This window comes from Leptosomus discolor, chromosome 2, assembly GCF_034619465.1.
Source record: "Leptosomus discolor isolate bLepDis1 chromosome 2, bLepDis1.hap2, whole genome shotgun sequence".
In the NCBI taxonomy this organism is placed as follows: domain Eukaryota; kingdom Metazoa; phylum Chordata; class Aves; order Leptosomiformes; family Leptosomidae; genus Leptosomus; species Leptosomus discolor.
In genome coordinates, this window is record NC_141392.1 from 64,885,033 (window position 1) to 64,912,284 (window position 27,252).

Sequence of the window (27,252 nt, forward strand, 5' to 3'; positions counted from 1 at the left end):
TTGGCTGATTAGAACATGGGTTACTGGGTCAGTGGGGAATGTCTCAGCAGATCGGAATTTCTGCATCAGCAATCACTGCAGTGAAACAGATTTGCATAGAGGAAGGAAAACTTTATTTTTGTATGTGATAACTTTCAATAACTTGGTTATTATTACTAGACCCTGGTATGCGGTGTTTGCAATCAAGAAAGACAGGGAAAAAAGAGAGCTTAGAGGATGTAGTGACTGGAGTCCGTACTACAGGAATATAGGTTCATTAGTACATTACAGTTGTCATGTCTGGAGCCACGAGGTTCATTGTGGATAAAGATGAAAGCAAGACAGAAGGTATGGGAACTGATGGCCCTGCATTAAAAAATTAAATGATGAAAGGGTAAGTAATCTGTCTAGTGAATAAAGGCCTATCTCACTTGCTCCAGTAAGAACTGAAGGTCTTGTGAATGATGGCCATGACCATCAACAGCTCAGCAATAACCTCCCCCCTCCTGTGGGAGGATGCAGAGAGGAAGACAGAGAAAGAGAGATGGAAAGAGGGGGAGAGATGAGACAGACCCCAAGTCAGAACTGGGGTATTCTCAGAATTCGTTACACAGTCTATATACTTTGGCACAGGATGCCATGCAGTTTTATCTTATTTGCTAAGAAGATAGAAGATTGTTGGTCTTCTTCCATATGCCAGAATGTGTGCATACAGTTCATTTCAGAACAAGAAGTATGGAATTTTGGTAATCTTATAAGAGAGCTGGTTTTGAAACAAAGATGAATTCTGGGCTAGAAAATACTTAATTGTATATAGAAATTGGTTTTAATCAAATCAAATTGATTGAGTTATGGGATTCTCCAAGAGACTCCCCAAGTAGTATTTTTTGATTTCTCTAAAACTGAAAACTTTTTGCATACTATTCAAGCTCAGGAATGAAGTGGAGTGTGAATTTTTGGACAGGATATTAGAACTACCCTGTGAAGAATATACAAAATGTGATAATCCATTTAGGCAGCTGAACCCGAGATCTACAAAGAAAACAAATAATGAGAGAAAGGAATGAAGATTCAATGGCCATATGCAAGAATAAAGAGGTATGGAAAGAGGGTAAAGCTCCATTTGGCTGAATATTTCCACTGAACTCAGCACAAGATTGGAGAACTCTGGGCATATGCTACCGAATGGCTTAAAGTTCATTGGGTGCCATGTGAAATCTGAACATGCAGGGGCATGCTAAAAAGAAATTTAAGCAATGCTTTGAAAAATTGATTTGGAATCTCCTTGGTAAGGGGCACCAGAGGGAAAACATTCACCCAATGCACTTGCGTTGTCAAGTGATAACTCACTAGGACTGCAATAAAACACTGACTGCCGAAGGCATGTCCAGGGCTTTACCTTCTTACATTTCTGCTGCTGGAAGGAGGAACTGCAGCTGAGGCACAAGGTGAAGTAAATCCCAGTTTCTTGACTTAAAAAGAGCTAAGAATAAATGAGGTCTGCAAGGGATGACAAAGACAACTGCAGCCTGGTACCTTCTGCTTTTCTTATTTGCCTACAGCAGACGAAGGAACAAATGAAGTGCACACTAGAAAACTCAACATCCCAGTGAATGGAAAAAATCTCACGGATCCTCATTTTTTCTATTCATTCATCAGAGACCTTCCTCTGGCATTTTAAACAAAACCTCAAAGTCTTTCAACTGCCACTAGTGGCAAAATATCTGTCCATGGAAGGAACTCTGGGATCCCCTCTGAATAAGAGAACAACTGATTGAGACCACGGGAAGGACTGAAAAGCCCATAGTTTAATTTTAGAACTGTTTTTCACCCCTTGTCTCTTGACACACGTGGTTGTAAGACTGCCACTTTCCACATTAACAGATCTGGACTCCCTGAGTGAAACAAAAAGGTCTGTGAAGCCCAGCTGATGAGCCTGCTTCCCAGACCTCTGTCCCAGTGGCCATTCATCTGTGCGCTTCTGACAGGTGAGCAGTCCACAGCAGTCACTCCCTAGGAAGAGGTCTCCTCCTTTTCTGATCGGGTGCCAAATTGCACACCCTGGGTACAGCATGACGAAACACACAGTCTGCTCGTTACCTTGGGAAGAGACATCACTGATGAGTACATCTATCATAGTCCCAGGTCTCTGATGCTGCAGTCTTTGAGGTCAATGAAGAATAATCTATCTTTGAGCAAGAAAGAGTGGGGCTGTGTCCAAAAGGCTACTCAGGTATGTGAAGAGAAGAACACAGTCTCTTGTGGTCGGATGATGACACCTACTGAAAGTGGATGTTGAAAACTTCAAGAGAAAGAATGGCAGGCACACATGTCCCCCTCCTGGAAATGACTGCAGACAGCTCTAAATCCATGCAAACTGAAAAGGTGGCCATAGGACAAAGAGAGGAAAGGGTAGTTTGCAGATTCCCTCTCTCACCCAGTTTCATGGAAGGACTCTGGTGCCACAGGAAGTCACTGCCACCTGGCTAACCTCTCTCTGATTAGAATATGCCAAACCCAAAGTCCAGATAGGGAGAAAATGTCCCACACAACAAACACTAATGCATAGAAAAACCACTATGTTAAAAACCCAGGAGTATCAGTGTTTATGCTCCTTTGATTCTTACCTCTAAATCATTAAAAAATAAATGTGTGTCAGCAAGATTAAAAATCATTTCTTCCATTCGCAGTCCAAGGGTCACTGCCATTGGTGGATCCTTAAAAAACAGAAAGCAAGGTTAACTACTTAAATATCTTTAAATTATATCAGAATTACTTTAAAAACTCCTGTATACAAAGTCTTTTGAAAAATTAACACTGCAAGAAATTTCTCTAAAATCCTTTCAGTATTAAGCTATTTTAATATAACACTACAAGAAAAGCCTGCTGAACCTGTGTGAGAAAATTTGGGGAGGTGGGGATGTTGAAACATCAAGTCATTTGAAAGGCATTTGCAACCTGGCTAAACTGACAGGGGAAAACCTGGTGGCCACATGTAAACCTGCATAAAAAAGGCTGTAAACAGGGAAGTTCGCACAAAAGATATATGTAAGAAAATCAATATTTATTATTATAAGAATATGTTAAATTTTTCATCCCCGAGCCTTTTCTAAAAATATGTAAGTATCCCACCTGTCAATTTGTGGGCAGAAAAAAACTGAGTCATGGAGCAGTAACTAATTTTTCTGACCCAATGCACTGAGTCAGCAGCAGAGGTAGGAGCAAAGTTATTTCATGTGATATCCAGTCCACTGCACAATTCTTCTGATATCTCGGCTTTTCTTCCCAATTTTTGGGCACACAGAAGTTCTCACCAAGGTCATGATAAACTGGACTAGGAAAGGTAGTCATCTCTACCAAAAGATTACTTCGTAAGCAATTATCCTACACTATGATAGGAAGGTGTGATTTAAGAGGCCTTTTCAATTTCTAATGTCTCTGCTTTATAAAAATACGAAAGGTAGTCTGAACCTATATGCAATTCCCCAAACTGAGTTCCATTTCAGATAAATCATCACTGCCTTGCCTATGCTTAGGTCTACGTCATTTCTTTCCCACACTTTCTGCCGTTCCAGTATGGATCTTCAAACCCTGCACTTGGTCCATCTCTGTCTCCATATTTACCCTTCTTCCAGGCAGACACTCACTGATGAATTTCCAGGCTCTCCTTTATGATTTTATTGCAGATATTCATTCAACAAAGTGCCTGTAAGTGTTCTTCTAAGTGTTCTTCAGTGTGTCTATAGTCTATGGCATGATTCTTTAGTAGGTTCACAGGAATGGGAAAGAATATGTAAGTTTGTTTGTTTGCTACAAATCACCCCTTCATTTCTGATGAAATACAGGATTCCTGTCCCTGGATAAGATTCATTCAAAATGTTGCATCTGTTTGTAGGTCAGCTTTCACACTATCCAATCACTCTACCTCAGCAAGATACCACAAATCTACTGATCTGAAATAACAGTTTATCTGAGAGCATTTAGTGTACAGTAAATGTGAGATATTTATTTTAACTTTGCTAGGCTTGCTAGGAAAGAGGTTAAGCCAATTTATGTTACCTTACATTTGGTTTAGAATAAGAACGTACACGGATAGTTCCTGATGCTCAGCTGACACCTGGTAACCAGTTTTATCATTGCCTTCATCATCTGCCCAAGCTTGTGGGGTTCAGTTAATTTTTTTATGTGTACTGCACTGGACTGTTAAAATAGATGTGATCCTCTTCTCATTAAAATGAGAAAAAAAAATCTTATTATTTCATCACTTAATCTCTGATTGACAACTAGCAAGTTTTCAGAAAATACCTTGAGATTAAAAGCATAGAAGTTTACCAGCATCTGGCAACAGCATCACACAAACCCTCAAATGATCATTTGTTCCTATTAGGAACAAAGGCTTCCCAATCACGATCAGACGTCTGCTACGCCAGGGCTTTGCAACGACAGAATAAAATATGGCTTCTGCCCTCAAGCACTTAAAAACTAATGGTAAAATCTGAAACATAGATGTATTTTGACCCTTGCTCATGAAAAAGTCAGACTTGAAGGGGAGAATAGTGTACAAGAAATTGTAATGTTCCAAAGTTAGACCCAATTCTCTGGCCGTGAAAGGAGATTCTTTTATGTTGACCCTTGAACTGGTCTTGATCACCTTTCAGAAGTAAAAATGAACTGCTGTGCCTAGTAACATAACTTCAACCCCTACGTCTTCTGCAGTCATGTTTATTGGATCTGAAAGTCACGTGGCTGAAGGCAGCAGCAAGTGCAAAGGTCAGTTTTCCAAGGGGATGATTAAGGAACACACGTTAACAGATTTGCAAAAACTCATATAAGATACTTAGACCACAAATCATCAAAATACTCTGGACTCATGAGATTCCTCATCAAGCCATAATGCTTTTATCAAAATGTCATCACATATAAACATGTGTTTCTCTCTCCTTTCTCTTGAATTTTTTTCTGTGCACAGTAAATTACACATTTTTCTTCCTAGATAGAATATAATAAAGAGTATTCGCAGTATGCTTCTTCACTTCAATCCTACCAACACTAAGGCATGTGCATAACTTTATGCACAGGTGGTAACTCATTATTATTTATGTGAGGTAAGTTATTCACTGGAGTGCTTCCAAGACTGGAATCTCAGACTTTTGATTCTCAGCCTCTTTTTTCCCTTTCCTGGGCAGAAGCAGACTGAAATGCGGAAATTTGCTATAACATATTCCATTATAATCCAATTTATTTTTACAGGAACTACCAACTATGTATCACAATTTCCTGTCTTGCCTAGTATAGTTGAAAGACGTAAATGTGACAAAGCTTTTATGATTTTCTTATTAGTAGCATTTTTGTAACCAACTATGCCTGACTTTATTACTGTTAAAAAGAGATTTCCCATGTTCGTGTTTTGACAAAGGCATGTGTAGGATATTGCTAGGTACTATATGTAAAATAAAATAAAGCAAAGGAATTACTTTCAGCTTAGCATGAAATCAGTCTGGGATCTCCCCATAACAACTTCTGCTAAGGAGAGTCACTAGAATTGAATTTTCAAGACATGAACAATTTTTCCTTTAATAAATTGGCTGAAACTTGCACTGCAACTGTTTAACAAGAATTAAACATCATGTTCCAGCTCTTGACATATTAAGTTCATTCCTTCACATACAAAAATAGACAGAGAAAGCAGATCTGTCGGGGTCTTGTGGTTTTATAATGTTTGCACAATGTGGAAGAACATCCCAATCGTCATTTTACTGTCTTTCAACTTGAAGCAGAAGTTGCAGACTGACTCAAGGGGCACAAAGAACAGTGTTGAAAAGAAAGCAAGAAACATGTGCAACTGATACAGATTTGAGCACTGCAAATTGAGAAACTGAATGAGAGGCAGACTGACCTTCTGCCAAAATGGTATTTTCTGCTGCTCTGCATAAGCATACACAAAAGAGGAAACAATAATAAAAAAAACCCTGGAAGTTTTCCCCAGATAATTTGCAAAATAAAGAACAAGTCTTTGGCCCTCAGAGGCATGATTTTAGCCAGATATCATTAGCATGCAAAAGAATCGAATCAAGATCAGCTACAGCAATTCTATATTCCAAAATACAAATTACTTTAGTTACGTGGGTATGAAGGCACTAAACTGGAGCCAGACTGTCTGTCTATGGACTTCTGTACCAGACTGGTCCATCCACTGAAATGCCTCCTGGGAGACGTAGACAAAAATATCCTGAGAGGACCAATATTTAAATGTCTTGACCAAGTGACTGGAATAAAGCCCCAAAAGCTCAGTGTCCAGTAGTGGAAGAAATCTATTTAATATTGTCTTGGAAGGTCAAGTTTCAGCACAAAGAGTTCAAAATCAGTTATTTTCTTAGGAAAAAAAATACAAACACACCAAACTGTTTTTATAAAACCTCAGAAAATAAACAGATAAACAGTCAGGTAGATTCATTGTGACAGGAATTTGTATGCATGAAGCCTTAAAAATAAGCAAGAAAACAATCAAAATATATGAATAATATTATAAAAATTAGATTTTCAATGGGTGGCTGTCCAGAACAGACTTACAACAAAACTGACCTCTGGAAAAAGTGGAAAACCTTAAGTACCAATATTTTTAGCTTTTAGCTTTAGACACTTCCCTGCACTATGTAGGAATCTCAAATTTAAGTCCAGCTTTCACTCTCTCATAGGGGACACTTGTTCCCCGGAGAGCTTCATGTGGGTTGCAATGGAGGAAAAAAATACATCTCTTTTTGATAACCATATCTGGTGGCTGATGAAGGAAAACTCACATACTCCACAGGAAGTTTCTGTTCCATGCTCTCTAGAAGGAGGTAGGAAAATGGACTCGGAGGTCTCAGACAATGAGGGAGTGAATGGAGAGGACAACTGGAGGTCATGAGAGATACAATATTAATACAGGCAGACAAAAGCATATTTATGAAAGAATTTGGGAATGTCATCATGGGTGCTAAAGGTGACAGAGTTTTTCTGTTTAATGACTGGACAAGCAGAGAGTGAGCAATAAAAGCCTTCTGAGCCCTTTCCAGAGAAGCATACAAGGTTAATGTAGCCTCCCTGACAACTTTCTGCCATTGGCAATCCTATCAAAAATGTCCAAATGTGATCATAAATTGTGGATTTGTTTTGATTTTTGCACTTGGAAATCACATTCTCCCCCTCCTAAGGTCACAAGGGACTTCCATTCTTTTTTAACCTGTTGCACCTTGAGTCACAGCATTTATCTGGACATCCCTTCCCTCTGGATTGACCTGGGAGAAATTAACTAAATATAAATGCTCGGAGGTAGACAAAACTCCAGCCTAATCAGCCTTAAATTGGCAAGAATAACTGGAATGCAATGGAACAAAGAATACACACTGTTCACAGGGAGTAAGAATGTACCTCATAAACTTTTAACAGATGATGACATCTCCTAACACATGTCCTGTCACATCAACAAATCCTCACTTAAGAGCTCAGCATTGTAGAAAACTGTATCTGCCAACTGGTGCTCAGCTGCAAAAACCATCATCAGCCACACAAGTCATAAAATAACAACACAAATGCCAACGTTCATAATTTGCTACTGCAGTAAATAATTAAAAATAGAGATGTTCTAGTTTTACGAAGTACAAAGCAGATGAGCAAACAAGCTGTACAAGAGGTACTCTTACTGCTGGAAGGCAGCACCATTTCCCTGAAACCTAACAGAGGTGTAGTGTAGTTTTTATTCTCTTTTTATTCTCTTTATATTCTCTTTTATTCTCTGACTAACCCAATAAAATAACCACTACACTGAACTCAGACAGAAATGCCCACAGGCAGAAAACAGCAAGCCACAGAATATTCCTCTGGATAAGTTTTATGTTTCAAATATCAAAGTGATGCATTGACCAACCTCTGGCCAAATCTCTCCCACTTCAGTGGAGTTTAAATCTGTACTGTACTGGTGCCCAGATAAGAAACAGCAATTTGCCCTGTGTTTTAAATGAGATGCTTACAGCTGCACCCAACAAGTTGAATCTTCCAGTAAATCACTAGTTTTGTTTTTAGCGTGGTTATTATAACAGACCTATATAATTCTGAAATCAAATAATTATCACATCATGCAAAGTGCTGGACAAGCATACACTAAGGAGAGTTTCCATTCTCAACTTCAGAAATCTTCAGGCATAACTCAGAAATCTGTTGTTCTCTTGACAAATACATGACCTGAAACTTGCCTACTGGATCCAGGCCTTCCCATATAACCTCTTGCCAACAAATGCCCCCCATTGCCTATGGGGATACTGGTTTGCCTTTCCTTTTTCTCTTCTACTCCAACCACTTGTTAAACTGTACAAATCTTTTAAAAGAGAAACTGTCTCCTGGTTTGTCTCAAGCGCTCCTGCACTTCATACATTGGTGCCTCCACCTGGCCTCAATAGTGTGACAGCCACCTCCATGTGGTGCACTTCCCCTCACCATATTCCCTGCACAGCAGAGCAGAGAGATTAAAAGACTAATTTCTGAATGTTTTGTTTTCACCTTGTTACTGCAAGAAATAGAGTAAAGAGCTAGTGGAAAAGGAGAATGAAAGTTTACATGCAAGGAGTAGATGGGAAAAACCTGAAGGTGAATATCCTTGCCTGTCTGTATAGTCACACGAGCTCTAAACCCAGCATCTCACCCTGTGAAAGTACGAAGTCAGACCACTTGGTGTAAGAAAATGCTTTTCCTTAAAGCAACGTTCACATTAAAGACTCATTAATCTCATTTAGAATACTTAAAACATGGGGGAAGGGGAAATCTGTGCTTTTCCTGTGCATTTTTTTTATTTTTGTGGTTTCCTTTTTGGGGAGTAACCTGATTATGTTTTACAAAATGGGCTTACAAGATACATATGGAAGAACATAGTGTGCACAGCTGAGTGTCTGTGCAACGTAACACGCCTTTATTTTTTTAAAATCAGACAGCAAATCACCGCAATTAAATAATTTAGTATCACCAATATTTTACACTACCCTGTTTTTTTTTTTTTCATGGTGAAGTAACAATCTTATACCACATTTCCAAGATAAACAGCTCTCTCAAGACTTTGGGAAGAACTATGTGCTCACAGGACTTCCACTAAGAACCTCACAATTCATGGAGTATTTACTCTCATAGCAACACAATTCTCGTAACAATCCAAAATTCAGTCTGGATTAAGACCTTGTTTACAGATGGAAATCATATGCAGAAAAGATAAGGGCCACATCATGCACAGACTGACTGACGTCCAGCTGTGCTATCTTTCCCTTCTCCCATGCCTAACCTCTTAGGCACTTCAGCTCAGACACATCCCATAGTAACTTTAAGCAACACTTCAATGACAGCCCACTTATGATAAGCTCTCACTGTACTTCCTTTCCTACTGCTCCAGCCTCTTTGCGGTCAACAATACATATATTTAGTTTCACTGGCAATTACATTTCCAACGAGTTCTTTATAAGTATGGCAAAGGTAGTCACTGCAGGAAGGAAAAAGTCTGCTACTTTTATTTTACAGTCTCTGTAAATGAACACTTCTGTCTACTTGTAAGGATGCCATCTATCCGTACAGAGTAAAAAAAAAAGGATTATATTTAAGAATTACTCTCCGTTTGCTTCATGGTTGTTCATGACATTTGTTTACTGATGCTGATCTCAGCAGCATAACTACATTGATTTCGCTTGCCCTTGAGATACTCTTGGTTTATATATGACAACTTTATCTGCTGTCAATACTACTGGCAGTTAATAAGCTATTACTGTTTCCAAGGACTCTGTATGAATTCTTAAAGAACAGTGATACTGGGATTTTTTAAAATATCCCTACTCATAACAAAGTGAGAAACCAAGAGGAATTAATTCCTATTTCTGTCTCTAAGACAGTTTTTGAAGTTATCCGTATATGTTTTTGAGCTACAAAATGTGCTCTGATTTTTAAAATTTTGTATTAAATTTCACTTAGACTTTAGTCATATATTATGTGAGATTGCACAGGAGATGTAAACATCCTAAGAGCACAGTCAAAAAAGAATGAAAGGAATGACTGCCTTGCTGGGGCAATTCAGCAAGTTCTGTGGCAGTCTGTGGGCTACACTCAAAAGTGATATAAATGTTCATGTTCACCTAGGTTTCTCTTTTGTTTTGATAACAGTAAGTTAGAAATGATTCTGACAAAGTCACTGTTGTTACAGTGTTTGAAAAACAGCAGAAGAGGCGTTTATGAGAGAGTACTTAAATGTGCATAGATTTGGCACTGTGAAGTCGCAAAACAAGCAATGCTGTTTTTTACAAGACATGAATAGCTACCCTTATCTTAGCATTCCAAAAATTTAGATTTTTGCCTGGGTCTTGTGAGTTTTCCTAATAGCTTTTTCTTTTAATAACCACAAACAGCTGTCTCAAAACATAGAGGACTGGCCCATCTGTGGTTATAATCCACAGATTCTGGCTTTGGACATTTCAAACCCACTGGCTGGAGAGGTGGGTGTGGAAAGTATTTCTCTGATGCACTGTTTCTCACATCCTTTTCTTAAGCATCTGATTCCGCACGGCATAAAGAGGCAGGAAACTTACACTAAACAAGTCCTTTGTCTGACATAGTATGGTCATGGTTATGCTCTTAAAAAGAAATACCTTTGTATCGATTACACTTGAATGGCACAACACTTAGAACACCTACATCCACGTATGTACATACCAACATGCTCCCTGTCCATTTTCTTCCCTTCACACATCTGCCCTAATTTTTTGGTTTCTCCAGGCCTTTAGTTCTACCCGTCCTAGCAGTCTGCTCTTGCTGCTACACAGTGGGCTTCCCACCAGTCCCTTCTCCCCTTGCCTGAGCACCATTCCCTGGGCTCCCACCACCAGCCCAGCGGGTCTGACTGCTGACTCAGCAGGGAAGCTCCTGCAGACTACCACTGCCTCTCTCTGCCTCCCTCGCTTTTCTTCCTGCTTGCTGCACCGTGACCTGAACTTCTTTTGGATCTCATTGGAGGGGAGAGGATGCGTACAACTGTCTGTTGGGGAGAGGGATTCACTCCCCAGCATTACTCACCCCAGAGCCAGCCAAGTGAACCAAAGATTCAATGGAAAAGACGGGGAGTCAAAGAATAACATCTGCAGCTGGTGTTGAAACAGGTCAGTCTCTTACTCATCCTGAATCATCAATTTCCCTGTGAATTCACCCGTCGCTCCAGTTTATTTCTTATTTCTTCCTCTACGCATCCAGATACTGTTACTTATTTCCATTTGCCCACTACATCTATTATCTCCCTGCAATGTCTCTTCCAACATACCTCAGGAACCTCATCCTTGTTCCTCTGTAAACTCTTCCCTCACTTACAGCGTCTGCTTCAGCCCTGCCTCATATATTGTGCTTAGGGTCTGTGTCTAATTTCTCTCCTTGACTTTTTCACATTAACCCTCTAAAAATGGGGTTTACTGTACACTTTCTGTCTAACTTCACCCAAGCCATGATGAACACAGAAGGTGGAAACCACATATATGTGCAGGCCAGATAGCTCTTATACAGTGAATCGACGCAGAATTCATGGCTCACGTACCTTGCCATACTTCTGTGCATAGGATCCTGTAAGTAGCGAATGAAAAACTATGATTGTTTCGTCCAAATCCCAAACAAATACACGCTGAAAACAGAAGTGGGGATAAAATTATTAAATGAATAACATTGAAGTCCCACCATCATCCCACCCAGAGGGACTAACAGTCAACTGAGTTGTAGAGTTTAACCGATCACTTAACCGAGCAGGTTTCCTCTGAAAATCAGCAAGAACAGTGTATCATGCATGGTAAACAGTCAGAAGGAGAGTAACTTTTGAACTCTTCAACCATTTCTTATTTGACCGCTAAAAAGCTTTTCAAAAAAGCTGTATAACACAGATTTTAGAAACATGATGGGGTCAAACACAATTGTAAACTTAAGGATAAATAGTACTCTCAGATACTTCTCTCTTATTGATTCAAGGTGCTTTATTTCTACTGTATAGATAAAATTAAATTTTGGATAAATTGCTATATATCACATATAACGTCATACAAATTTTAAATAATATTGTAGGATAAAATTAATTATTCTAATTAAAACCCCTCCGAAACCTCTTTATACTATAAGGGGTTCATTTTCACTGATAAACTATGAAAAAGATAGGAAAACGGAAACATAGTAAGAGTCTTTGCACTGGAAAAGTTAAATCCTTTAAAAGGCAAAAATATTTAAGTTTCTGTATAAAAGCAATGGTATTTACATTCAGTGCCTAGCACTGCAGCCCACCCTGCCACCTGAGGAGTGGCTGCATGGCCAGCCAAGTCCCAGTAACAGTCTTGTCTTCTGCTGTACCCAGAGCTGGTCAGTGAAGGCAGAGCAGAGGGGCTGGCCAGGGATGCTTGCTCCCAGTGCCGGTCTGGTGGCAGCAGGGAACACACCGCACTGGCGAGGAGCATGCTCCCCTGATGCCTGAACTGGAGTGTTTCACACACACAGGCACTCTGCTTCCTCCTCCTCCTGTCACTGTAAGGCAGTGTACTGCTAACACAGGAGTAATAAGACTATAATTACTCTGTTGCTAAGAGGTCACCTGTGTTTTAAATCATCACCCCATATATTAGGCAGATATATTTCTTCACTAGGGCACTAATCCTGCACATACTGAAGCACAGCCATAACTTCACTGATGTAAGCTGCCTCATTGAAATCCACTGACATTACTTACAAGCACAAGGACAAACCTACATGTAAATATTTAAAAGGCTATGGCTAGATGATATTGCATATTCACACTGCATTCATAAATCATGTAATTAAGCTGAGCAACATAGCTGAGATTTTCTATTCAAAAAAACTAAAAGAAAATGTGACAATTTTGAATATAGAAGCCTCAAAATTTTGCAGTTCTATTGCATGAGAAACTGAAAGACGTGCAATCTTAGATCTAAAAAGTGCAAGGCTGAATCACGTTTACTTTTCTGACTAACTTTGTCATAAAGAACAATAATTTCTCATTGTGCATGTGTGCTAAAATGGCAACTAATATCTGTCACATTCAGTTAGTGAGACCGAGTCCATGATGTTTTCTAAAATGCCTCAAGCTATTTCCACAGCTGTAGTTTTCAGAATTTACTTTTCATCAGAAGAAACCTCCACATTACCACTCATCAATTACTGCAGGCATACCTCCAAGTCACTGTCCGGAGGGGGTGATGGATTATTCTTCCGCCCTCTACCCCGAGACTTTGACCCAGAACTCCTACATGTTCTCTCATCCAGATCTTTGATTGGCGTGGAGGGGCTCTGCACTGTGTCAAACTCCCCTGTAAAGTCAACCATTCACGGCAAAATTAGTGCTGGATTATTAATTAATAAACTCTCTTCTCATAGCTAGACATGTCTGTATGCAGACTAAACCACAAGATGCACCTAAAAAAATCGCGTACAATGAGTGATAACACAGTTTGTCTCACGTAGATGGAATCTGCCAATGCCACATACACTTTTGACTTTACCAAAGAAATGTTATAAACCTTAGCAGAATAACAGAAAGATTAAAATGACATATGCATGTGCAGACATACATACTAATACACATGAGCACATGCAAAATATTGATAGATCCAAGGAAGATGTATTTTAAAAGTCACGCTAATGACTTCTCAAAATATGAAGTGTCTTTTTGTTAAAGTAGTTCATTTCCCATGTTTGAAGTTCTGCTAGACCTATTTTCAAGTTCTGTGTAACTTCTACCAGAAGACCCTTTGGCATATGTCCACGTACCAGAAGAGCCTGTCAGCTTCCTGCTTCATCTCCTCCTCCCACGCTCCCATGTTACCTGCTCTTTAGTAGGGTTCACCTTTTTTTTTTCATCCTAGTCTGCTCATAAATTGGCAGAGAAAAATCATAACATTAAATGCAGTATTCCAGTCGCTACCAGAAAGAGGGTGAAATCATACTTGTATTCTGATCATCTTTCTCTAAGTATCAGCTATCGTCTCATGTCAGAGAGAAGATGTGTTAGAAGGATCTTTGATCTGGCTTGGTACAGTTGCTCTTAACACTCAGGCCTATTCCTGACTTACCCATTTAATCTACTTTGCCTCTGCTGGTAACAAAAGGCTTTAGAAGTGATCACAAAACAGTACCTATGTAAGACAGACAGACTGCAGGAAGGATGGCATGGAACCTCCCCTTACAAAGTACTTTTATGCCACAGGCCAGTAAATAGAAAATATCTTTTCCTTCATAACACAGCACCTTCAGTGCTGTTTTAAAAGTGCTAGCAAGAAATGCAGTTTAGCTAGGTTCCATGCTAAATTACATAAATCCTCCTTCATCATCTATCCTATTAATGATTTGATTTTTCTCTATTAAAGAAGGAAAGGGTACAGCTTAGATCTGACATCTGCTACAGAGTTTGATTCAAGGGAGTCCTTGTGCTACATGTAATTGCGTGTTTCTGGGCCACGTTGGTAATATTTGTTAAAAGTGCTCATGATGGCACATCTGCGGAATAAATTAACACTTGGTACAAACATGTCCGAAGAATCATCTATGCTGCATTTGATTATAAGCTGGAATCTGAATATTATTCACTTTTACAAAGAAGCATCACTAAGGTCACTGAAGTCCACCAGGCAATAGAGAAAGTGGCCAGCAGATCAAGGAGAGTGTTTTTTTTCTGCTCCATTCTGAACTTGCAAGACCATGCCTGGAAAAAATCTCTAGTTTTGGGTCACCAAATACAAGATATTGACAAACCGGAGTTAGTCCAGGTGAGGGGCACCAAGACAGTTAAGGGGCTGAGCACATAGGAGGAAAGGTTGAGTGACTTCACAGAGGTATATAGAGAGAGGACAAGAAGCAATAGACAGAAATCACAGAAAGGGATATTCCTGTTAGATACAAGATAAAAATCCTTCACTGTGAGAATGGTCAGGCCCTGGGACAGGTGCCCAGAGAGGCTGTGCGTTCTCCATCCTTGGAGATACTCAAAACTCAATTGGCCACAACTCTGAGCAACATGATCCAAGTTGGCTCATCCATGAGCGGGTTGGACCAAAAGACCCCTAGAGGTCCTTTCCAATGTGAATGATGGAATGTTTTTATGATCTTCCCTGAGTCACTCACCTCATTCTGCCTCCACAACAAAGAAGAAAACAATTCTAGTCTAGCAGGCTCTAAGAAGAAAAAAAATAGACTGCAGTCTCAATTAAGTCTGTGCGTAATGTAACACAACAGTTAAATTCTTAATCTCTTCCATCATTTATTTATACCTTACAGCGAACCACATACAGAAGAGTATTAAAATAAATATACTGGGAAGATATATTTATATATCTCAATCGGGAAAATACTGTTGTATTTCTTGGAAGAATAAGATTTAAGCCCACAATGTCACATTCCTGAATGGGAGCTCTAGACATTGTGAGGAAAGAATTCAAGATTCAAGGAAAGGGGAGAACAAAAAGAAAGTTTATTCCCAAGTCTATTGATTAGGACATTCACCTGGAGAAGGACATATCTAGGTTCCACTGCCTTCTCCAGGGCATGCTGGTTTATTTGACTGAATGACTGATATTTATGAAGTATAAAGATATATTTTCATGACCAAGAATCCACATCCCTGTACCCTTAAGTGGAAGGTGATGAATCCTCCATGAAACAATAGGAAATCAAATCTGCCTCTCTCACTTCCTGTGAAAGTACACAAATTATTCTGCTGGAAGAATAATTGGAAGAAGATACTACTACTTTTTTCTCAAACTAGGCGATGACTAGTTCTATGTTGCAAAGCCAATGTACTTCTCTGCTTGTGCAGAACAGAGACAGACAGCAGCTAGGAGGAGATTTTCAAAACTACAATTTAAGGATTTATTTCAGATATTATTTTAGGTAGTTCTGTCCTGATTTGGATAAGGATCATATGTATTATATAGTGATTTCTATTCAGCCAAAACTCTTATTTGCCAAGAAATGAGCAGCAATAATAATATCTAACGAATACTGTTCCCATGCTGTTTTTACTTTGTCCCTACAGAACAGAGAGAGAGTTCTTGTTGACTAATCATTTCTATTCCCAGCATGGTGTTGATGTCAGTAAGGACACTGCGGGCAGTGGAGCGATCAATAAGGTCACATTATCTGAGTTCTTTATCCATAAGGAGAACAGCAAAATGTACTTCGGTAACGTACAAATGTACAAAAAGATGCTTCATATCCAGAACCCTCATGCAGCAAAAACCTACACTGACTCCAAAAGACGTTCTGAGTATGCAAGTTCTCTATACGAAAATGTAATTTCGTAGATTTTTCTGACAGAGTGGAAAAAATATCCCAAAACAAAACCCCAGAAATGAAAAGGCAAATATTAAATAAGTGAAGATGAATGTTTACATTCTTACCACAGAAGTCTTAATATTTATAACATTTCAACATTCTACAACAAGATCAAGACTCATTTCTACAGTAATGTATTAGAACATCTGTTTTCAATGACTGTGTTTACTCTAATCGACTCATAATATATAAAAAAACCTCACCCTCTTCTAAACCTTCTCTGAAAGTATCTAAAAACTGAAGTAAATAACTTCTATTTTCATTTAGCATGAGCCACTACCAGTTGCCCCAGGCTTCTGCTTGGGTCAATGCTCTACATGATTGCATAATTATCCATTAATCAGTACTGTAACTAATCATGGTACCTTGTAAGTTCTAGATATTTAAAGACAACTTTATATCATTACGCTAATCTCTAAATCAGAATGAGCAGCTGTCTCTTACTTGAACGCAAGGTATGCATTCTATTTTAGAACTGCAGAAGTCAGTAGTGCATTTTTTTTTGAACAACTGTCGGCTTAATTGCTTGATTTGCTTTTTACCAACAGCAGGCTGAAGGAGCAACTGCATTTTCTTATCCTCCGTTTGCTTTAGAAATGAGGTCAATGCTGATAAAAGGAAAACATTAAAAATTCAGCCATGTAACATAAAAGAATGTGAGAAATTTTAGAACCTGAATACTGAAAACCCTACTCTCATGAAGAGTTCCTACTGCAGCTCCTATTAGACAGTAATTTTTATTGCAATTTTTGAAATTTTTAGCTTTTCCAATAATAAATATACTTCATAGCCTTTTCCCACCGGAACTATGAGCAGCGTCAGAGATCCAATAAAGCAAGAGGAAAATGTTAAAGCCAGAACATGGAACAACCACTTAATCACAGATGTTCATATGCTGGTTCATGTCCAGCATGAATCCTTCCATGCCATGGAGACCTTGCAGCAGCTCCAGTTAGAGTACAGTTACAAAAGAAGGTGGTCTTTCATATCCAGAACATTGCTGCCCACCTGCAGTTTGATGTGAACATCCACTCCTCCCTGTTAAAATACAGTCGTGCCACTTAACCAGGAGAAAAGAGGTGCAGGCACACTCTGCGTACAGACCTTTGTGCTAGTTTCCCTAATGCCATCTCCTGGAGAAGCTGCAAAGGGTGCCTTCACTGTGGGTACCAAATTAAGAGAGACCAAAGTCTGCTGCATCCCAGTAACCTAATTGGAGTGAATATCCTTATCCTACAATATCACCCCACCTAACTCTGGACATATGAAAGTGAGGTGCCTAACACATCAAGCTTTCATCCAGGTTTGCTACAGACCTATTTCTTCTGCTAGAATTTTATCCACTCTATATTAAATGTACTCATGTACTCATCGAATGTACTTGAACGTACTCATCTCCTGAGGCAGAATCCCTTAAGGATTCTTCTGACTTATCTCAATATGAGGTGAAGTGCCCCTGGACACACCTATTTGTCTCGCAGATACTCTGTGGTAATGTGTGCATTTTGAAAAATCTTAATGTAGGGCAGGCACAATACAATCACAGAAGAGAATTCCATGGGAAGGGTAAGGAGCTGAGCCTTACACAGACGTGGGACAGATGAACTTCTGAGCCCCTTCATACTCTCCTTATGGATTGACTTTTGTTACATATCCTCCGCAGAAAGAGCAGCCAGAAGATGGCTCCAACATTACAAACCTCTTTTTTCCTGGCTTGTAACGTATTATTGCTTGTTATGAGTATGAGTAGCAGAAAGAGTAAAGTCTATTTCAATTTTGATCTCATTTGCTTTTCTTGGTCAATAAATAAAATTGTAACTGATATTAACTCTTGATCTGATGGGGCTTTATTATGAAAACAAGAAATTATGTATGTGTGGAGAGTACTAGAGGCTTTGGTTAGTTATTAGAATTAATAGATAGCAGACATGGCAGAACAGTGAAATGTCTTGCTGTGTTTAATTTTAGGTTTTAGTTGGATAAGTCTTAAGGACCGAGCAATAAAGGCCTGTTAGAGAATATGGTGAGTACTGAAGCTCTGCAGTATGATCTACTGTATCTGAAGTGATCTCCAAGACACTGCACCTCACTGATGGAAATTTATTTTTACAGTGACACAGAAGGGCACAGGCATGTCACGTATTCGCAAAGTGGGTGTTGCACTCTCAGCAGAGGGTCGCATGATCAGTGCAACGCTTCACAGAAATAAGGAGTGTGTGGGCTGATTTGTAAGTTCAGCTGCACAACTTACTTAACAGGAAAGCAAATGCATATGCTTAAACAATCCACAAACATGAAAAATCCTTGCTGTTTCATAGATGCGAAGCCTTCAATGTTTTTTCAACCTGCTCAAGCTACGTAAGATTCCTTTCTTTTGTCAATGCTGTTTAATAATAAGGGAGCTTGTATTACATGATAAATTTATACAGCATTTCTAGGAAACACAGATACACAAGCGACAGACAATACGGAAAACACTGTGGTTGTCTCAAAAGTATGGAGGAATAACAAAGGAACAAAGAAGCAGACAGAACATGCATAATTATCAAGGTATAAGCTGTGAATACTCTTCACACTCTTAAAAGTGATTTGTGTCTGTTATAGAAAATAAGAGAAGGAATATGGAAATATGGGATATTAATCCAATAACAGACAGAATATGGAAACTGTTGAAATTTCACTTGATTTCAAGTTACCTCTTAGCTTTTTCTTCCTAAATTTACATTCTGAGACTACTGAATAATGTTTTACACTTTCATCAAAAACCCATGGAATGTGCATCTCGCCATATCCATTCTATATCATACTATATTTTAGCACAGACATGTGTGTGCACACACACACACACACTTTAAAAATCAGCCTGAGGAAAACAGCTGGCGAGGTAAAATACTACTCACACAATTAAAATCCCAACATTTTCAGCAAATTTAAGCAGCTTATATGAAGTATGCAGCCTCACTTATACTTTTCTACACAGTATTACCCTTCCTTTGTACGAATTCATTATTAAAAAACATTAGTTTTTCTACTATACATTTCAGTGAGATGTTAAGTTGTTGGGATGAGAATCAGGAAGATTTATGCAACGAGTTGATTCTGTCATTAAAGCAGATTTCTTCCCTACTCACAGCCTAATCCAAAACTCAGTTTGCTAGTCTTTTTATAAATGCTCACAGTCTGTGAGTAAGGCAGACACTACCCATGCTGCATGAGTGAAGCCTGTGTTCCTGGAAGAGACTGGTATAGCAATGCTGAGCCAGGCAGCTGGCGATTGATAATCTCTCCCATAGATGCTACGCACAGCCCTAGTATGCTACTTAGGTTATGAATATATGACATAATACGGAGCTAGATCTTTAAGAACTCCCTATATAACAGCAACAATACAGAAGAGTGAGCATGAAAAAGCAGGCTCTGTTCACTCAGTAAGGATACACATTCGTCTGACAGTGGCTGTGAGTTCCTAAACTATCCCACCAAGATCTCTATAGCTCTGCACTATACTATGCATAATTTCAAATACATAGTTTTAACTTTTCTTTACTTTAGTCCCATCTATATTAGATGGCAGAAAATAAATTGGTGACATGTTCAGGAACTTATAAAACTAGCATAGAAAAAAAAAGAAATCCATATTAACATTTGTGTTTGCAGAACACATGGAATGGAGCAGGTAAATGACTGTGAATGGGATTATAATGATAATGAGCAAAAATGAAGAGCTGCCATTATCCAGCAGCGGTGCCCTAAGAATAGAACCACGCGACAAAATACTATGTTGTAGTGGATGTGCACAAGAGGGCAGAGTTGGGCAGACAAACTGAGTCTCCTGGGAACATTCTTTCTGCAACTTTGACCACTTCAATGCTATTTTTTTAGAGTCTTGCGCTAATAACCAATTGCTCTGTTCTTAGTTACCTAAATTAGTGAATTAGCAAGCACGGCTTGTATACATTTGATTAAAGCCCATGTACTCTTGCTAGAATGACTGGGGCATAATTAAATGAACAACAGCATCTTGTTTTAAATTCTTTACAACGATACTTCAGAACATGTAGATGGATACAGGAACATTCCATGGTCAGAAATAGGAGAGCTCATTGATTTTTTATTTCAAAATTTACAAAGGTTTGTTACCGTACGGTTGTTTTCGGTACTAACGTCACTACCAGACTGTTGTAAATTTTTTCAGGCCTTCTTCTTCCACAACCATCTGAGCCTGTAAAGAGCTTTATTTAACTAGCAAACAAACTAGACAGGTTTCCTAACTAAACAAAAGAAAGCTTATTTTGGCTGTTTTGCATGATAAAGTTTTCTGAAAGGCATGAGTTTAAAATATCAATATTCAAACAAGGTGGTACAGACATCTTATCTTTATACAAGTACAGAATAAAATAAAAAATGTTGTTTTCACCTGAATGTAGATCTGTACCTGGTTGACTAGTCAGGCCAGGGAGAGAGTCCTGTAACTGGTAGGTTGATGATGATGAAGTGCCATCAGCCGTGTTATTTGAGGTCATATATGCACCATATGTTGATGCTGAGTAATACTGTGCATATTGATTTTGGCCAAAAGCTGTGTATGATGGATAATCCTAAAACACAAAATGCATCAGAGTACTTAATTAAGTAGAGTAATGAGTGATTTTTCCATTAAGTATTTCTAAATGTGTAATCATATGACTTTTGCAAGAGTTGAGGGTTTAGTTTAGATCTTTTTTTTTTTTAATTTAAGGATATTTAACCTTTTAAAATTTAAGGATATTTACTAAAAGACTACAGGGAGGTTGCGGAAGTATTTAAGTACCAAAAGATGCAACTAGGCTTCCACTGGGATTTTGATCACTTTCCACAGAAAATAGCATTGAACCACAGTGAGTCTAATTCAACATAACCATAACAGATCTAAACCAAAATAGCATGCTGTCTTGGAGTTAGATAAACCCTTTCATAACTGACAAACAAAAATGTTAATATCCATACCTGTTGTGAACTACTGAAGTTTGTAGAATTTGAAACAGAATTGTTTGCATATATAGTGGATGACGGTGTAAAACTAGAACCTATAATTAAAAAATACAATTAACTGTGAGAACTTGCTTGTGAATCAAAATAAAATTCTAAATACAATGTTCCTTGTTAAGATATAGACAAATCAGAAGAACAAACAATTTTAATTTCTGTTTAAAAAACCCAAAATATTGTAATGAAACCTTAAAAGAAATTAAATGCTACTTCCACGCATAAAGGCATACATTCCTCTTGACACCATGCAAGGAAGGTGCAGTAAGTCATTACATCAATCAAGAAAGTGTTTTTGAAGTGTCTCACCTCTCCTCAAATATTGTTTTTCTCTTTTGCCTTCATTTCTAAGTTCTAACACTTTAGCATATGTTCACTTATGAAACAAAAAACTTCTCAAAGAATATTTTAACAATTCACGTGTTTTTAATCGATCTTTAATGAGGCATGTCCTTGTTTTCAGTGTCAGATGATTCATATTGTAATTTTTAGTATTTAAAAGATTAACCATTGTATAAGAAGCTTAAAAATTATCCAAATAAAACAGGTTATCAATGATCAAAGCATAATAAATAGGAATTAAGGAGAAATTCTAACAAATTATGTTAATCCAAAGAGAAACAAGTATCAAATTATGTCATACTCAGAAACATGGAAACAAGGAAAAGTGACTTGTGTACGCTAATAAATTCAACAAATGCTTCCAGTCCTGCCATGTGATTTCACCCCATAAAAAAATGAAGATGCCAATAGGGACTGCATTGCATGACCAGATCTAAATTAACAGATGACAAAAACGAATACGTATATGCATTTTAGTTCTGGAAAAAAATACTTAGCTTTAAATTTTAGGGGTAAAAGTAGCTGCCAATGATAAGCGTACTTGCCGGAGTTCACAAAAATGAATGGAAAATATATTATAAATATGAGGGAAGAGATGGCTGTCAGCAGCAGCGGGAGGGGGTGAGCCCTGATGGTGGTGGCTACTCACCTGGCATCTGATAAGAGTAGGGTGTTTGGCCTGGCTGTGGGGTGGAAAACCCTGGGCTGTAACTGAGGCACCCGCTCTGCAGTGGTGACTGGGTCTGCGAGAGCCCACTTTCCGTCTTGATGCCTGGCAACATTACACCCAAATCTGTATAAGAAATTAATTTTCAACTGATTCTTTAAAATATTTTCTTACAATTGGGAAAATAAAATAAGAAAGAAAGCAAAACACATTGACATCAACATTGCTTTTACTTCTATGTAAGGTGAAGTAATAAGAGGTCAAATACCGTAGGTGGGTAAGCTGTACGGCTGTCCTGTCTGTGAGTAGGCTGTATAGACCGCTGGTTGTTGCATTCCTGAATACTGGGTTTGTCCGGCATAGGCAGACATTGTTTGAGCTGCTGGTGTAGAAAGAATGTGTGGATAGGGCCTAAATATCAGGAAAAATAGCATTACTGTGGCAACAAATACTTTGTATGTTGATTCAAGCAATAAAGTAAAGAAAAAGGTTTAAAGATGTCCAAAGGCCGTTCATTACTCTGCCAACTGTTCCTCTTCTGGGATTTATTCCATCCCCCACTGAAATAAGCCGAAAACCACTCTGGCTCACATTCCCCAGGGCATGGTGAGTATTTTGTGCTGTCCCATCGCTACAATTTAATTCTCAAGCTACTGTGTCCAGTAGTGGACAGTGCCACTGCTATACGGCTGTACATGGATTTGACCCCTTTCAGCCTAGATCAGCACACTTAAATCAGAAAAGCCTTCATGCTTTTTTAATCCAGTGGAGGGAAAATTGGAGTACAAGAATAAAGGAAATGCAGAGATGAATATTAAAGCTACTACATTATGTCCTCTGTGTACAACAGACATCTAGCCTCTGGCTTCAACGAGAGAGGGATCGTGCCCATTGAAAGCAGCACGAAAAATATTTACAGTAATACTTTGGTAACCAGATGGGTTTTAAACATTTGGAAAATATGGGCTAGGGAAATGGAATGGAAATAAAAATGGTCTTTTATTTATGAATACTGGGGCTTTACAGAGAGATTGAATAAAATCAAGTTTAAAATTTTTGTCCTCCAGAGTTGCAAAAACATACAGAGAAACATTTGTCTTGGATTGTTTTGTAAGTCAAATAAGACTTTATAGACCAAGAGTTGAATAAACACTCTGCAGAATTACGCTAACTGAAACCTGGCCATTAAAAGCCATGACTAAATTTCAGATTCTAATTATTTTTATTTTTTATTTCTAATTAGTTCAGTACAGTTGGCAGCAGTTACTATCAGAAAAGGATTACTCATTAATTTAGATGCCAATAAATTATAACAGTAGATTAAAAATTTTATTAAACCTTGTAATGTATTTGGCCAAAAGTATCTGATATAGTTTGCCAAAACCTGTTTTAAGTGGAATGAAGGCTGTTCTTAGTTCAGGCACCTACTTTGTCTATCAATAAATATTGGCTACCATGATATGAATGCAAATTTGTTAAAGAAACTTGAAAAAGCCTAATCAGCTACAGTTTCAATGTTCTCTCTGTATCAAAGTCACACAGGTAGCTGTATCAAATACACAGAAGCAAATAGATGGCATACTGGAATCAAGCACCCTTGTGCACAACACTGATCATAGGACAAGAAAACTAATAGACTGTCAACTGCAGCAGTTTCACATAACATCTTCAGTCCTTTTTCCTGAAGTTCCCAGTCCTGGATTCACGTGATTGCCGAAGAGTCTGTTTTCCTCAAAAAAAAAAGTGAAAGAAATCTTCTATTCCTAACAACGCCCACTGGCTTAAAAATAAAGGAAATTTATTTTTTAAAAAAAAAAGATATTAAAAACTAATCCAATTTATTTGATTTTTAAATCTTATTATATCGGAGAAGGAGGAGGAAAGGGCGGTTCATGACTGTGGAATGTTTGGAAGTGTTTGGCAATGCTGGCACTGGGAGGGTCTGTGACAGCGTTCTCGCTCAGTACGCATCTTGCACATGCAATTGTGATTTCTAAATATAAACTGTCTTCTTCAAAATATGTCTGTATACATTGCCAGCACTGTTAGCATGCTGATGTGTGAGAACATAAGAGTCCGATTTTTTCCTTCTGTTGCATGCAGATATTCAAGGGCATTTCTTGTGCAGCAATACTGCACAGAGCAGGATCTTACTCTGCAACCACGTGAGGAAAAAAGTTGGAGAGACAGCTAAAATGGAGTCAGTACTGAGGCTTAAGTACTTTCCTTTCTCTCTGTTTCTTCTGCTGATGAACACTTGTTTGTAACAAATCACAGAACTGCCTACAGCCAAGGTCAATTCCCTATAAAAGACTAGAAGAGGTGCAGACACTAACTTGGAGGGATATATCTGTGGAGAGTACTGGTGCGCTGATCTTGGGCTGTAGCCACTACTTGTTATTACTGCAAAACAGAAAAGAAGAGTACAGCAGTTAGAAACGTCAGGAGACCATTCCATCCAAACAGTCTGAGTACTAATGCAGCAACATCAGCAGAGAAGCTTATTGAAATGGACAGCTTTCCAACAAAGTAGATGTCACCCAAACTGCAACATCTTAATACAAAAATTGAAAAACTCCCAAATCATTCATCATTGTACAGAATGCTTTAGCTGGTATGGCCGTGTTGTGCTTTTTCAGCTTGGCTGACATGTTTCTCAGTATACTGCAGAGGCATGTATTTCACACGTCATCTGTGATCCACACACTGTAGATCTTTTAAATTCGCAAGTTGTATTAAAATTAATAGTTAAAAAGAATCTTGTGATTTAACATATGGTATTGCACGGGATTGAAATAACGTATACATACTTTTAGAGTCTCACATTAACAAGCTTAATTTTAATGCTGGACAGGAAAAATATGTTTTATATGGGCATGGTTAGTTTTAGTCAGCTTAGGTGATGGAAGATACCAGATTGACTACTACAAAACAAATACGACTCCTTATCAACAGGCCGATTAGAACATATCAACTATCAACAATATTTTTATTTCAAAAGTAAGCATAAACAATCCTGTCCAGTATCCATCAAAATTGTGTATGCCTATACTATTCACAGCTGCATTCTTCCAAGAAAGTTAATGGAACAATAGTCACATCCCATTAAAATTTCATTCAGAAGCGGTGCTCGCACTGGATTAATTCCAAGTGTTTGGAAGTTTCTCTTTCCTTTTAGCCATCTGTCTTGACTAAGACAGATGTATTCCAAATATATGTACTCTAAAGTGTTGAACCAATCCCTTCAGAGCAAATCCATTCTGGGCAAACATACACAGTGTCTTTATTAGGCCATCTGCTGTTCATTCACTTTTCAAAAGATTAAAGTAGTACACAACGAAGCACTGGAATTTCTTTAGTCTAATCAATCATAGTTGTACTTCAAAGTGTACTCTCTTCCTGAGTTGTTCGTAATGGTAGTAGAAATGAACTTTCAGAATTATATAAGCGACAAATAGGTTTAGGTTCCTAAGTATTTTATGAAACATGATACATTTCTACATCCAGGCCTAATTGTCTTTGAGATCTACTGCTTTGAACATATGCAGGACTTCATATTTTTACAGCTACTTTCAATGCATTTAGAACATATAGGACTTAAAAGGAAAATACAGTAGAAGAAAAACAATTACCCTCTTTTTCAAATGTGCAGTTTAATAAGGCTTGAAATTAAAGAAGAATTGGATAATAATTTTTGGGACATGTGCCACCAGATTTCATAAAAGAGTTGATAATTGAAAAGATATTGAGGTTTTGCCGTGATCGAAATCTGCTGTATTTAATTTTGTGTGGATATTTTTTTTTTCCAAGAATACCTTTCTGTGATTTAAGCTCAACCCACAGAGCGATCCACTAGGTATGCATACAGCTATTCCCAGAGTTAGACGAACTTACAGATGTATATACCAACATAATCAGTTCACAGAACTCTAAAGGATGATCTCAGTTATTTAAGGCTTGAAGAATAATTAGTCTTCCCTGTTGTATCCCTACGACCTTTCTAAAGACAAGCAACAGCTAACAGAGTGACCTTGGTGATTTTCAGGGCAAGGAACTTTCGTGATCCATTATCGGCTTATCGGATCCTTTTTGCTTGTACTGCTCCACTTTTTGTCTCCTCATTTGCTGGATGACAGCTCACTTGATTAATCAGTTTGTTTAAAGCACATGTGCTGTACCACCATACCTGATGTAAACTACAAAAAATGAATGATGGTTCATTTAAATCACTTGAGCTATCAAAACCTAACGTTTTTCAGCAAAAACTGTACTTCCTACTTTTTTATTCTTTCTGCATATACCTTATTTTATAAATTCAGACAAGAAAACAAAATACTTTTTTAATACCTCTGGTTTTAATTTTTTTTTCCCCCTATTTCCCTGATGATACTACTGGTTCTAGGGAAGAGAGGGGGAAAAAAAAGGCAAGTGCCCCCAAAGTAAATTGTGTACCTTTCAAACTAAAAAGTCTGTTCCTTTCACTCTTTCTCTGGTAGCTTGTCCCATTAATTTGTGAGCTACATTTTAGACTGAGATGTTGAGAAATACATCGTGTAAGACCTACCATAAGAGAATATTATGAGTGAATAGAGCCCGTGGACTATGCCTGTATCTCATAGATTGGATTGGTTCTATTCAGGGTTATCAGACTTAAACAACTTTCACTGCTGGATAGCCTTCTAACTCTGCTTCTGAGGACTGCTGGCAATGGAGAGGATGGTGGAAGCAGGTTGGTATGTTTTTTATAGCAATTCATACGAATGGGGCTAAACGCTGTTTTATATTGCTTATGATAGAAACAAAATCAAAACTGTTTCTTCTCTGAAAAACTCAAATATTTTTAAGACTTCACTACTTGAATTTACCAGAGG

At 38.2% G+C, this 27,252-nt stretch overlaps 1 protein-coding gene across 2 annotated transcripts in view; it reads right to left on the reverse strand.

Annotated features, from left to right (window-relative positions):
- The window catches only part of EYA4 (EYA transcriptional coactivator and phosphatase 4), a 49,870-nt gene that overhangs the window by 12,516 nt on the left and 10,102 nt on the right, over nucleotides 1–27,252 (reverse strand). Inside the window, exons 3-11 of one of the 2 annotated variants that reach the window (XM_009958035.1) lie at nucleotides 24,718–24,784; nucleotides 23,806–23,808; nucleotides 22,650–22,792; nucleotides 22,364–22,507; nucleotides 21,334–21,413; nucleotides 20,765–20,945; nucleotides 13,192–13,328; nucleotides 11,564–11,647; nucleotides 2,607–2,696 (exon numbers count right to left, since the gene is read on the reverse strand). In XM_009958035.1, the coding sequence (XP_009956337.1) occupies nucleotides 2,607–2,696; nucleotides 11,564–11,647; nucleotides 13,192–13,328; nucleotides 20,765–20,945; nucleotides 21,334–21,413; nucleotides 22,364–22,507; nucleotides 22,650–22,792; nucleotides 23,806–23,808; nucleotides 24,718–24,784 (929 nt within the window). The remainder of the gene's footprint in view (nucleotides 1–2,606; nucleotides 2,697–11,563; nucleotides 11,648–13,191; nucleotides 13,329–20,764; nucleotides 20,946–21,333; nucleotides 21,414–22,363; nucleotides 22,508–22,649; nucleotides 22,793–23,805; nucleotides 23,809–24,717; nucleotides 24,785–27,252) is intronic. The other variant, XM_009958036.1, reaches the window with a different exon arrangement.